The sequence below is a fragment of the Ochotona curzoniae genome, unplaced genomic scaffold (genome assembly GCF_017591425.1).
Source record: "Ochotona curzoniae isolate NIBS_2020 unplaced genomic scaffold, NIBS_Ocur_1.0 scaffold_4505, whole genome shotgun sequence".
NCBI classification, from domain to species: domain Eukaryota; kingdom Metazoa; phylum Chordata; class Mammalia; order Lagomorpha; family Ochotonidae; genus Ochotona; species Ochotona curzoniae.
The window spans coordinates 21,330,552-21,344,194 of record NW_024467118.1 but is presented as its reverse complement, the minus strand read 5'-3'; the positions used below and the strand labels follow the sequence as shown (position 1 = coordinate 21,344,194).

Here is a 13,643-nt window from a genome sequence, read left to right as displayed (position 1 = left end):
GCCATAAAACAAAATCACAGAGCTATGAGAATACTGTCATATAAACCAGGGTAATTCAGAGAGGATGGAAATTCTTTGGAAATTGTTTATAGATATGTTGGTGGCTCTGGTAATAGAGGAACTTCTTTCAATGAATTGTGGAATTTTAAATGATTGGTTAGCTGTCATATTGGTGAATCAATCAAAAATTATGTAAGATTTAAGGTTAATTTTCTGACAATTAGAATTGTCTTTTATTTAGGAATTAGCTTAAAGAGGACATTATGACAGTGTCCACTGTCTGGGGCAATGTGCTTGGTTCATGTGGAACTTTAAGGTTAGTAAGAGCACATGTGACCATTACAGTTTAACAAAGCAATGTATGTCATGTTTGAAATCAGAGATATGGTCAATGGCCATACCACCCTGAATGTGCCCGATCTCGTCTGGTCTGAAATCAGAGATATTATAGTAAATACTGTATCAAGAAGACCCCTGAAAAATTGATGCATGATTAACAGTTAGCACAGTTTGGGATTCTAATAGAATGATTCTTAGGTTACAATATTAGTATAAAATAAACACATGCATTTTGAACTTTAGTGCCAAATTATTAACATCTTTTTATTATCCTCATTCCTCCAGAAAATTTAAATGAGGAGAATTCATCTTCCATCTTTCCTTATGGAGAGACCTTTCTCTCTCAGGGACTGGAACATTCCAAGGTTAGTCCTCTGTATTTTTATCTTTGACCGTGATCTGTGCTGTACTCTTTCTGACCTGCTGTGTCTTTTCATTCTCCGGGGAGCTCTCTGAAGAATGTATTCTATAGAATAATCAGATTTCTAGTTGGTAGGATTTCTGTTCATTAAAATGATGATCAATCATATCTTTAAATATAAATTGTGAAAGCTCTTTGTTTGTGGTCTTAAATAATTTGCCATAAAATAAAGTTACTTTAATGAAGAAACGACATTATCTCCTTAAGACATAATCTACCTCAGCTATATTTTGCTTTGCTTACTGTAAACTGTGTGTGTATAGACTTCTAGTTATTAATATGGTTTTATTTCAATTGATCATTCGATAGTTCCACTCCAGCCCTTGTGCCCTTTTGCTGTGTTTTTTCTTGGTCTTGCTAAAAGAGAAATTGGCAGACAAAAATAATGCAGGAGAGCAAAAGTCCATGGAATTTTGTTATTGTATAACAACCTTTTCTCCTCTTAGCTGAAATTATGAGCTATTAATATTTTTAGTAAAACAAAAAAGAATCACATGGCTATTGTTTAATATTCTCCCTGATTAAATTATTCAGACTGAAACTTGAGTTAGTAATTATGTATTTGTTTAATAAAAAGAAATTCAAATATTTGTGGATCTTTAAAAAATGCTGTCAGACTTAAAAATATGCCACAACCAAAAAAGCAAAATTGTAAATGTTTCGTAATTTTTTTTTCTTGTAATAGAAGAGATGTGTGAAAAATGAGTTTTGGGCTCATGAAGAAACACTCAAAGGGGAGACAAGTACTGTGGGGACCTCTGTATGCATCAAATCAAGGTATGTCATTGTGACTGATGATGACTAATTTTTTAGATTAAAAAGTTTAAAAAAGTTGACTTTTACTTCTTGTGTATAACTGTATTTATGCGAGTATTATTTGCGTTGGTATAGTTCAGATATTCTCTCTAGTGTGTTTCTACATCAGCATCCATTTTTAGAACTGAATTGCAGTCTTTATTAGAACAGGTAGCATCATGTACATGATAACGCTATATTTGCCTTTTCCTAAATGAAATGACAGCTACCTCTTCAGAGTGGCAATATGTGGTTACCATGACTGCGTCTTAAAGACAAAAACTGATGTTAATATAAGGAGGAAGGGGGCCGTGCAGAATTTCCCTACAGGAATTGCAATATTTTCTTTTTTTTTTTGGAAATTGCAACATTTTCAAGTGTAGTGTAGATTTTATACGACCCTTGATGACGTGAAATCACGTGAAATAAAACAGAAGTTATAGGTACCAATTTAAATTGCGTTTTCCTTTAAAATTTTGGGAGTTAACAACAATAAAAAAAAATAAAATAAAATTTTGGGAGTTGTTATATTAGATGGTTACTTGACATTTATTTTAATTTAAAAATTTTTCCATTGTTAATACTGTTAGAGATTTCCTTTATCCGTGAGAAAGGTGTTTGGCTTAGCAAAAGATGCTTGCGTTTTACATCAGAGTAATTCGGTTCACATTCCAATCCTAGTTCTGATTCCAGCTTCCTACTGATCAGACTGTGGGGACGTGGCAGATGATTTCTCAAGCACTTGGGTCTCTTCTGCTCATGTGGGAGACCTCAGTTCAGTTCCTGCCTTTTGGCTTTAGCCAGGCCCAATCCAATGATTGTGACAATTTAGGGCTGTTTCTTTGCCTTCAAATAAAGAAAAAAGCACAAACGAAAACCTCTTAATTTTATGACTTCAGTAAGAATTTGATGTGAATTGATGATAATGCAAAACATTGCAAGGAATAGGCTCAAACATTTTTTAAGAGAAATAGTGATTTTTTCAGAACATTATATTCAGGAGGGTGTAATTTGTCCTTTAGGCATATCTGTTAGTTTAATTTTACATCAGTGACTAACTCCATTGTGCCATTCCTTAAATCTGTAGAATGTGCTTAGCTAATGTGAATGTATTCCAGTAAATAGTGTATATTATGCAGCTTTTACATTCTGAATATGCACTGACCCGAGCCTGTTTTCTGGCTTGCAGTGTGGTACAGTGTTTTTTTTCATTAGCAATGCAAAATAATACTGAAACTGAGCAGTCATGCTCTCAGCTTTGTTACATTATGATGAAACATGGAGTTAATAGAGTCAATTACCAGAAAATAGAAAATGGGCAACGAGTTGGAAACAAGATCTCTAAGAACACATGACCTCATAGTGTTACCCAGAGAATAAAGGTGAAGCTGCCCACTTCCTGCCCACTTGATTGTGCTACTGAAGATGTATAAATGTGGAGGTAATATTACAGTCCTTCTCCATTTTCCTCTGTTGCTACTTGTGCCCAATCCCCAAAGCCAAAAAGGAACAAGTTGGATTCTATTTAAGAAACAAACAAACAAATAAACAAAAACCTCATAGTATTATTCAGATATGTCATTGGATAATAAAAGGTCTATGCTTAATTTTCCTTGAAGAGTTTGGAATTAATCAAAAGGGTTACTTGACCTCTAAGACTGTCCTGGCTTTAAATGTCTGATTATTTTTTTTTTTACATGAAAAGCCAATAGATGCTTTAAATCACACATGGCACTTGAAAATATTAACTCCATTCCCTTTCATTTAGCATATATGATAACAGGAAGGAGAATACAAATGAAGTTAAAGTGGAAGACATTTGGATACCTCGAGAGGACAAAAGCAATCCTTCGACAGAGCCTGCTTCCGAATCAGAATACTCAACAGTGGAAGAATGTTTTCAGAGTTTAAGAAGAAAAAATTCAAAGGCATCAAAATTGAGGACGCAAAAATCAGTGAATGTGGACCCAGTTAATAGGCACAGTTACCCATTAAGCTCAACAAGTGGAAATGCGGATTCATCAGCCATTTCCTCCAACGCCATATCTCCCTATGCTTGCTTCTATGGTACATCTGCCAGGAAGGTGAAATCCGGGTGGCTGGATAAGCTCTCCCCACAAGGGTATGTATTTACTCATTGATTTTACTTAATACATTGCATATTTCAAAAATACTCAAATTCACTCATTTTTTAAAGATTTATTTTTTTATTGGAAAGTCAGATATATAGAGAGGAGGAGAGACAGAGAGGAAGATCTTCTGTTCGGTGATTTACTCCCCAAGTGGCTGCAGTGGCCGGAGCTGCCCCAATCTGAAGCCAGGAACCCAGAACCTCTTCTGGGTCTCCCACACAGGTGCAGGGTCCCAAGGCTTTGGGCCGTCTTCGACTGCTTTCCCAGGTCACAAGCAGTGAGCTGGATGGGAAGCAGGGCCCGCAGGGATTAGAACCAGCGGCCACATGGGATCCTGGCGTGTGCCAGGCAAGGACTTTAGCCAGTTGGCTAGTGCTCTGTGCCCATATTCATTCATTTCTAAGTCTCCCAAGTTGCCACTTCCCTGATACCCTTTGCCTCAAGACAAATGAGGTTCAGGGACACCCTTTCCCCTTGGATGGTGCCACTGTTGGATTGCTGGGGAGGATGTATGTAGTGCAGTGCTGCAACTAAGGATCTGAAGAGTGAATTGAAGTCCAGAGCTGTGATCTCATGACTAGATGCCCATGTTAGAGTCTGACTTCACACTAGAATGTACTGTGCTGTGTCCCATTGTGTAGCAAAGAACAACACAGCAGACTGAGTTGTATTACTCAGCCCACTGTGGTTGGCTTCTGCTCGTATCATAACAGTGTTCTGTTTGAGAAAAGAATGGTATTGTTAGATTTAGATCTTCATTGCTACTTAAAGGTTTTTTTTTTTTAATGGTTTACAGAAAGCCAGAATACTTTTAGGTTTAGTCTTTTAAAAAAACAGATTTGTTATTTCAGATATTTACAAAGAAACTTGTGTATCTCTCAGTAGTTTATCTTACTGGCACAAATTTAAGGAGGAATTATTTAGAATTGTTTTCTTGCATCCTGAGTTTTTTGAATTCTTTACTTGGATTGTTGTTCATGATTTATTCAGTTATTCTGGGACTAAGTTTTTCATGTTGATGTAGCTAATGTGGTGAGTCCCTGTAGGTTTCTTCTCCTGTTGCTCTCACAATGTGTAGTGTTTTTTAAAATCCTTAATTTGCTCCAAAATAACTTTACTAACAAAAAAATACCATACCATCAAATGACTGGTGGAATTTCTTAGGCAAATGGAGAAAACCCCCAATTTTTTTTTTTATTTTGACAATCTTTACATAGTTAATTTGGGTAAAAAGGTTCAAGGGCTACAGGAAAGTGGGTAAAAACCCCAATTTTTTTTATGGTTAGTACTTATGTGGTCAATAGTTGCAATGACTTCATTCTTTTAGACATTTGTATATTAGATAACTGAAGTGGGGTACTTAGCATCAAGGCTTTCTCATCACTCCTTTCGGTTGACATTGCGATAAAAAATGGTCTGTTGTATATTGTCTATTTTCAATCAGTTCTCCCCAAAGCATGAGCCCTCAGCCTCGCACACACTGCTGGAATGACAGTGTGAGTTAGAATGTTCTCAGAACTTTTTCTTTTTGTAAAACATTAAGTGTTGTTCTCTCTTTGTCATCAAAAAAAAAAAAAATCCACAGACCTGCCTAGCAGTGTCTCAGATGGTTCGTGGTAGTATTTCTCTCTGCAAGGCTAGTGTGCTGGAGTTCAGGCACTCTGAGAAAGCCTCACCCTTCATGGCCTCCCTTGGGACATTCAGAAGAGTTAAGTTTGAATCTCAAGCCTTTCTGTTCTGAAGGTGCCTGAGGTTAGATGCTCTTAGTTTTCTAGATTTGTGTTTTGTCATGTTAGGTAAAATGATTTAGTTGCTGACTTAGAGGTTTTCTGTTGGATATCAGGCTGGGTGGAAATAGGATTTTAAACAAATGAGCTTGTTACAGCACAAAGAAATGTATTACATTGCTTTATTACGTTGCTTTGAGTAGAAAGAAACTCCTTTGCTTAGTGCAGAAGTGAAATCTAAAACTTTCCTTTTCCTGGTCAGATTCTGTATTCTGTTGGAGGTGTTGCGCATGCTCGTTAGTTATATTAAGCAATGCCACTCTTTAATTGTGAAGAAACTGCTAAATTTTGCTTAAGTCAAGGCCACATCTCTGGTGCTGACAGCATGGATTGAGGCAGCATTCTGAATTCCACAGAGCATTCGTTTGCAGGCAGTCAAATAGTAAATAGTGTAAGCTTTAGAGCCAAATGGTCTCTGTTGAAGCTGTTAAGCTGAGCAGTTGTGGTATAAAAGCAGATATAGATAATTTATAAACCAATGAATGCAGCTGTGTTCCAGTAAACCTTTATGGTAAGAGGCCATAAAGGCACAGACCAGGTTAGTTGACTAAAATTTCCTGTTATAGACTTTATTTTCAATCTCTCCTGGGCTCCAGGAAATGATAACTCGATAGATCACAAAGCAGCCACTTACTATTATTCTGTTAAATGTGGAGGAATAAAAACCTGGAGTGTTTCGTGTGGTCCCCCGTGCTTGTTCCTTCTGGAATACTCTTCCTCCAGAGAGCAGGGTGATTTGGATTCCGCCTCTCCCCAGTTCTGCTCTAATCTATTTTGTATTAATCCTGGCACCAGATTTAATGTTGCAGGTGTCCCTCTTCTGTGTCACCTGTCACTTCCTTAATGTTCTTCAACAGGGTTCAGTGCCAGAAGATTGGCTTGTGTCTTATAAGCTCCAGTGGGGACTACCAAGTATGTTGCTTTATCTACTGTGGTTTCTGTAGTAGAGTGCTTAGCATAGGACATTTATTGTCCAGTGAATTGGTGAGAACCTTAACATTGGCTTAAACATTGCAAGAGGCACCCATGTTGTGATATAGTAGGTAAAAGCCACCACCTGCAATGCTGGCATCCCGTATCAGTGCCAATTTAAGACCCAGCTGCTCCGCTTCTGATCCGTCGTGCTGGTACAGTACCTGGGAAATCAATGGAGGATGGCCCCAGTATTTGGGCTTCTGCCTCTGTGTATGAGACCTGGATGGAGCTCTGGACTTCTGGCTGTGCCCAGACTTGGTCTCGGCCATTTGGGGAGTGACCCAGTGGCTATAAGTTCCTGCCTCTCTCTTTTGCTCTTTTCTTGTAACACTGCCTTTCAAATAATTAAAGTGAAACTTTAAAAAGAATGGCCTGAAATTTGATAATATGTTGAAATTGAGTCTGTTGTCAGTATTGCAAACAGATAAAAGCAGATGAATAGTTTAATCAGCAATATTTGGTTTAAAAATGTTTCACGGAGGACAGGCATTTGGCAAACTGGTTGACTCTGAGTTGCCCATATCCCGTGAGAGAGTGCCTGTTTGAAACCTGACTGCACACCCACTTCCAACTCCTGCTAACGTGAACCTTGGGAAGCAGCAGGTAAAGCAGCTGATTGAGTCGCTGCCACCCACAGGTTTGCACCTGGCTCAGTTCCAGCCCTTGGCGCCTGTAAAGCAATGAACCAGTGGGTGGGAGATCAACGTCTATTGCTCTGCCTTTTGAATGCAGTAAAAGAAACTAGTATAAGTCTAATAGAATAGATACAATTAATAAAACAAATTTAATAGCTTCAGTGAATAAACATTAAAATTTAGTGAAGTTGCAGTCAAATAAAGCTAGGAAATTAATTTTTTTTTGCTGAATTTAAGATACTGAAAAGAATTTCCCTCCTCTACCCTTTCTCATCTGAAATTAATAAGCTTAAACTTTTCAGATCTGTGCAGATGTAAATATGAAAAACTAGATGTAATTTATTATAGCATTTCCTAAGTAAGTAACTCAGAGGAAGTGCCCTGTGAGTTTCTGTAAAGCAAAATTGTGCTCAAGAGCGTGCTGTTCTACAGGTGCGTAAGTTGAAATCTAGAGTTTTTGAGACAAGGAAATCCTTTACATGATTTTGAGATAACTGTTTTCAAAAGATGGCTGTGTGCCAAGCACAACACACTGAGCATATTTATAGAAATTATAAAACACACACACATATTTGCACACACATACACATATTAAACATTTTATATTTTGTGTGACAAGATGTTTCAGTTTTATTTCTTTAGCTAAATCCAGATTTCTCTCTTTCTCCAGTATTTTTTTTTTTTTTTTTTTTTTACTATGGGGAAAACCGATGTGATATTACAAGACTGGGACAGCCAAAACTGAACACATGAGGTTAACTCAACAATTTTCATATAATAAGCATGTGTGTGTGTGTATATGTATGTCTATATATATATATATATAAATCTATATAAATCTCTCTCTCTATATTTATATAATACATACATCTTTCCAGGATATATACTGTTTTTAAAGAATGGATGGGGCATGCAAATGGAGCAAGATGTATTCTTTGCCTGTTTTTTAGGAAGGCAAGAAATATATGCAAAAACAATAAAACTCAAAGACCAGGGTAAACTAATTTATTCAGAAAAGCCTACAGAGATTTGAATTTAAGGTTGAGAGAGTTTTTCCCTTGAAAAATTAGCTAAGTCACAGGTGGCAGTTGATTTGACAAAAATGGATAACATTTTAACTGCCGTTTTTCACTGGAATATGGAAGTACCGCTTTTAGCTGTAATACTGTTCTGGCTTGAGGGAATGAAAGCCATTGAGGTGGGTGACACCTACGTGTCCTGAAGCATAAAGCAGTGCACAGGGGTCAAGAGCAATGCAGAGGTTAGGATTATTTTACTGAAGATGAAAGGGTGGGCTCTAGAACCAGGTGAGAGAGAAAGTGCCAGTGAGATTAATGCGCACGTTGAACAGAGGACTAGGGAAAATGAAAAGCCAGAGGTCAAATACCAAGAAAAGATTGGATGCCAGGTGAAGGCCTGTGGGCTATCCAGAAGCCCGCGGCCCATGACTTGTAGCTTAATACAGCTTTTACCTTCCTCAGTGACTGATTGTGCAGTCATATTCCAGGGTTTCTAAGCTATGCTGCGACTCAGCCCTCTGAGTGTCTCAAGTTTCCTGCTATTGCCATTCCAAGCTCACTTTTCACTGAAAGACAAATGTTATGGGAAAGTAACACATCTCTGTCTGAGCAAGGTGTAACATGTGCACACCGGGGGCTTGAATTAAATCTTAAACGCCTGATCAAGTATATCTTTTTATACCAATATATTAGGTAACTCCTTGTGAAATTACTTTCGCTTATAATGGTTATGCCGAGGAATAGGTAGCTTCATAAATTTATTATTTATTTATTTGGTTTGACAAAAGCACATTCTTAGTCTCTGTTCAAATAAATTAGCTAATAGAAATAAATAAGGGCATTGAGATCAGACGATCTGAGATTAGAGTTATCATTCCTTTAGTGTACGGCTCAATTTCTTAAATCTCCATTGCCTACCTAGTGTGAGATCAAGACTTCTTCTGTAGGATCATTAAGAGACCTAGGTAACTTTCGGCTTGACATTTAATTGGTGCCCAATAAACTTCAGTTTTCCTTCTCAGAAGAATACTTTTTTATAGCAGGTGACCTTTGATCCTGTTACTGCAAGTTAAGTTCTAGTCCTTTCAAACCTTGATGTGAACTTTGCTTAGAAAAAGAATGCATTTGTTCAAAATGAACTTTTAAAGTTCAATGTTTTGGTTGGTTCTAAAATCACATAGTTTAAGGGTCAGAAAGTTCCATATACATTATTTAAAAAAATGAGAGCTTTTCTTTCCTTCCAACTTCTTCTCATGAGGCAGCCACTTTAAACCGTTAAGGTAGCTCCTTCATTTATTTTATTGTTTACTTTGTATATCTTAATTCTATTCTTATTTTTCTTTTAATTTTTCAGCATTAAAACTTAACCCTAAAGCAAGTGCCCTGGAAAAATATGTGCACTCATTTTTACCAATTTTATTTCCTTCTAGTGCAGACCCAATAGCATCCTTTAAGCACATATGTATAAAATATTTGGAGTGTATAATTCAGTTTTATATTCTCGTGCCTAAGTCCAATTTATGTCTGGGTTTGTAGCATTGTAGTGCTAATTTTCCATTGATTTGCAATTTTGACTTTTTTTCTTGGAGTTAATAATTACCTTTTTGTTTGCTGAGCTTGTATGTGCTTATTCATTCATCAAAAAAATTGTTCGGGCCTGGTGTGATAGCCTAGTGGCTAATGTCCTCACCTCACACGTGCCAGGATCCCATAGGAGTGCCGGTTCTAACCCCGGTAGCCCCCTTTCCATCCAGCTCTTTGGCTGTGGCCTGGGAACACAGTTAAGGATGGCCCAAAGCGTTGGGACCCTGCACCCATGTGGGAGACCCCAAGGGGGCTCCTGGCTCTTGACTTTGGATCAGCTCAGCTCCGGTCATTGCAGCCACTTGGGGAATGAATCACCATATGGAAGATCTTCCTGTCTGTCTCTACTCCTCTCTCTACGTCTGACTGTCCATTTATGTTTCAAAAGTTTAAATCTCTGAAGTAGTCCAAAGATATTAAGCTTTTTGTTCTGTCCTCATACAATCCTAGGAGAACATGATTAGTTTTGGCCGGTTGAGTGCCAGGTCTGCCTTGAAATCAGCATCCTGGTTTCCCTCCATCGTTCTCTGGGGGTTCCATGGTGCTCCTGTTTTCATCTTTGTCAGCTATGACAGCATTACGCAGCCCTGCCAAAATACCTTTGGGTGAAGAACAGCACCTTTCAGGAATAAAGTGGCTATAGGAGACCTGTTTTTTGAGAGTTAACATTTTAAATGTTTCTCTCTTTTTTCCCCCTAAGCATGCTTGCTCATAGTCTGTTATATTTAATGCCTCTTTATTTTCTTAAAATTGAAAACACATGATGTAGAGTTGATGAATACTAGCATTTTATAGAAGTATTTTAGTAATTCCTTAAGTATGCATGTATATGCGTGTATATATGCCTTATATTGTCATTATTGCAGTGCTTAAAAACATACTTAAAGATTAGATAAAAATCAATTATTAGGTAGAAAAACAGGTAATTAAGAAAATAAGCAGATATCTGTACTTCTAGAGATTAATAATTCTAAGAAACGCTGGGCCTCTTTAGGGTTGAAGGAGCATGGATTTAGTATGCTGCCGTGCTTGAGGGTTAACTGAGCAAGACAGGAGGCTTTGACACACGCTGACAGCACTTTCCTTCAGGATTTTGCAGATTATTGAGGAAAACATGTATGATGACTTCAGTACTGTGATTAATTAAAGCTGTAAATTAGACCTAGTGCCTTTGACTGACTTTTCAGTCATGCGATTTTTATTCTGTGTGCTGCCAAAGCAAGCAGAGTTGTGCGATTTTTAAAGCTGACAATTTGATAGCCTCTGATACCTTAACTGAATATAATTGTTTAGCATGCATGTTGGACTGAGTTTTCTCTTTTTCGCTTTAAAGCTTAAAGGTGAATCTTAAAAATATAACTGCCTCTTAGGAATGGTGGTAACTAGGAGTACTCCTATGTAAGTTCTCTATAAATTAAGATTTAATTGACTACTTATACACTGGTGTTAGGAAAGCTATTGAAACTGTAAGCCACCTGACCTGCCAGCGCCCAAGGGAAGAGTTTGTAGAAATCCATTCAGTGATGGTGCACAACTCTTTTAAATTATTCTAAAACAGATTCTTAAAGAAATGTTTCCCTTCAAAACCCTACACAAAATGAGACTGTAATACAGGCTAATGTGTTTCTTGCATTCTTGTACTTTTTCCTATGGGAACTGTGAAGCTCTTTGTAAAATTGAACTCTCATATAAAATGTGTAGTGGTCAAATGTTATTACTCCCTGGGGTTGGAGGTGGAGAGGGGATCTAGGATGCTCTGCTTGCAAAGTTACTGGGATCTGTTTTGTGAATGTTTAGGAGTTTAGACTTTGGGAACAAAACACTTGGAGTTGATTTCCAGCTATGTCCTGCACTAATTGTATCACTTGGGCCAATTATTTAACAACCTCTGTCGCAGTGTGTTGATCTGTAAAGTGGGAGTATATGGTCGCTGGGAGGATTACATGAGTTACTATTTGTGCATGCCTTGGCACAGTGTATAATCAAACAAAGCATGGCATATATATTTGCAATTTTATTAACAAATATGTTTTTCTAATTTATACTACTGAAACTTTAAAATCTGTGTAATAATGTATAGTTATTGCAGTCCCTAATTTGTATTAATAGTGAGATCACAGACCAATGTGTCTTTTTAAAAATCTCATTTTAAAGATTTTGAAGCAAATTGTTAAATGAAATCTAGGGAAAAACAGCCTTCAGATAATGTTTGCTAGGTTTATTTGGTTATTTGAAAGGCAGAGAGACAAGAGTTTTCTCCAAGCATTAGTTTATTCTCCAAATTTCCACAACACTGAAATTGAACTGATTAACGTCAGGAGCCAGGAACTCTCAATGGGGATCAGGAACTAAAGTGTCGGAGTCATCTCCTGCTGCTTTCCAGGGTGCACTTGAACAGGTGTCTAGACAGGAAGTTGATGTGGGAATTCAGTTCCAAGCACTCTGATGTGGAATGCAGACATCCTTTGCTTATAGCCCATCTCGGCGTGCCGCAGTGCTGTCTCTCAGAAAGCATGTAGTGTGTTTTAGCTTGCTCTAGGAATATGCGTATTAATTGAACATAATTCCAATGGAATTAGTTGCCAAGTATTTAACAGACTTTTATAAATGCATGAGATGAATACGATTAAATTTGTTAATAGAAAAGATAGTAGTTAAAAATGTAACATCGGTATTAACTTAAAATTAGCATTTAGAAACACAGTCCTTAAGCTCCTTTTTTTAAAAATTCATTTTTAGTGGAAACTCACTAGGCTATTGCGCTGGGCCCCAATGCTCCTTTTTTTTTTTCAAGGTGAAGTTTTGATGAAATTGTAGGGTTTACCAATATGAAATGCAAGTTTCCATCAACTTGAAAAAGTGGTAATATTGTTAAAAGTGATCTAAGTGTGTGTTCTTATCTTTAATGAACCAGATTTTAAAATCCAGTATTGGCATTCACATCAAGAAAATAGGTAGATGTTAGCTTACTTAATTAGAAAGGTAGATGGTTCTAATGTAAATTAATTTACTTCTCAAAACATCTTAGATTATTTTGCATTTTATATAGGAGAGTATAAAATGTAAAGAATTATGTAGTTTATTGTTCTTATTGCCTAGATTAATTGGAGTAGGAATGTCAAAGACTTAGATGTATTTCTAAAATGTGTGGTTATGATGATTTGACACTATGAAATGATTTCTACAACCATGCTAATTAGCCTAGTTACCGCCTGGAAGGAGGATACCTAGGTTGCGATATACTATGTTGAACGTTCTTTTTATAAGTGAACTTCTACCGCTTTGACCAGCATCACTTAGATGTGAAATCTGATTTGCTAATACTCAACTCAGCAACAGATGGTTTCTATAATGGTGGATACCAGGATCTGAAACGTTTGTAAAATATTTATGTTTCGTTATATAATGCATTCATAAATTAGGTAGAAAAGTATGGTGAGTTTTCAAGCATGTTAGAGATTTCCTTCTTGAACAACAAGATAAACTTACACAGCTTTTATTTTGTCGTGTAAAAAAACCTTCATCTTTAGTATTTGAATAAATAAAAATAATACAAAAATAAGACTAGCTAGTATTTCAGTTTATCTGTGTTTATAAAATACTTTTGAATATTTGTTTTTCAGTGTGTATATAAGCTTACAAAATTTATTTTAAATTATGACTGTATTTGTTTGCTTAGATCCAGAGAGAAAGAAGAAGTGAGATAGACCACAGAACAGGCTGTCATCTGTGACTCAGTCTCCGGGTGCATACAAAGTCCAGGGCAGGGCTGGCATGAAAGCTAGGAATCAGAAACTCATCCAGGTCTGCTGCATGGGTGAGAAGACCGAATCCATTGCTTGAGTTATCACTGAAGCCTTCCAGGTTGCTTTTAGCAGGAGCCTGGAGTCAGGAGTTGGAGCCTGGAATAGAACCCAAGCACTCTGATGTGGGGATCCAGGCATCTTATCCAATAG

The 13,643-nt window shown here is 37.0% G+C and overlaps 1 protein-coding gene across 3 annotated transcripts in view; it reads left to right on the top strand.

Annotated features, from left to right (window-relative positions):
* Window positions 1-13,643, top strand: part of ARAP2 (ArfGAP with RhoGAP domain, ankyrin repeat and PH domain 2) — a 172,145-nt gene that overhangs the window by 27,907 nt on the left and 130,595 nt on the right. For 2 of the 3 annotated variants that reach the window (XM_040965927.1, XM_040965924.1), the window contains exons 4-6: window positions 625-704; window positions 1,446-1,537; window positions 3,324-3,677. In XM_040965927.1, the coding sequence (XP_040821861.1) occupies window positions 625-704; window positions 1,446-1,537; window positions 3,324-3,677 (526 nt within the window). The remainder of the gene's footprint in view (window positions 1-624; window positions 705-1,445; window positions 1,538-3,323; window positions 3,678-13,643) is intronic. The other variant, XM_040965926.1, reaches the window with a different exon arrangement.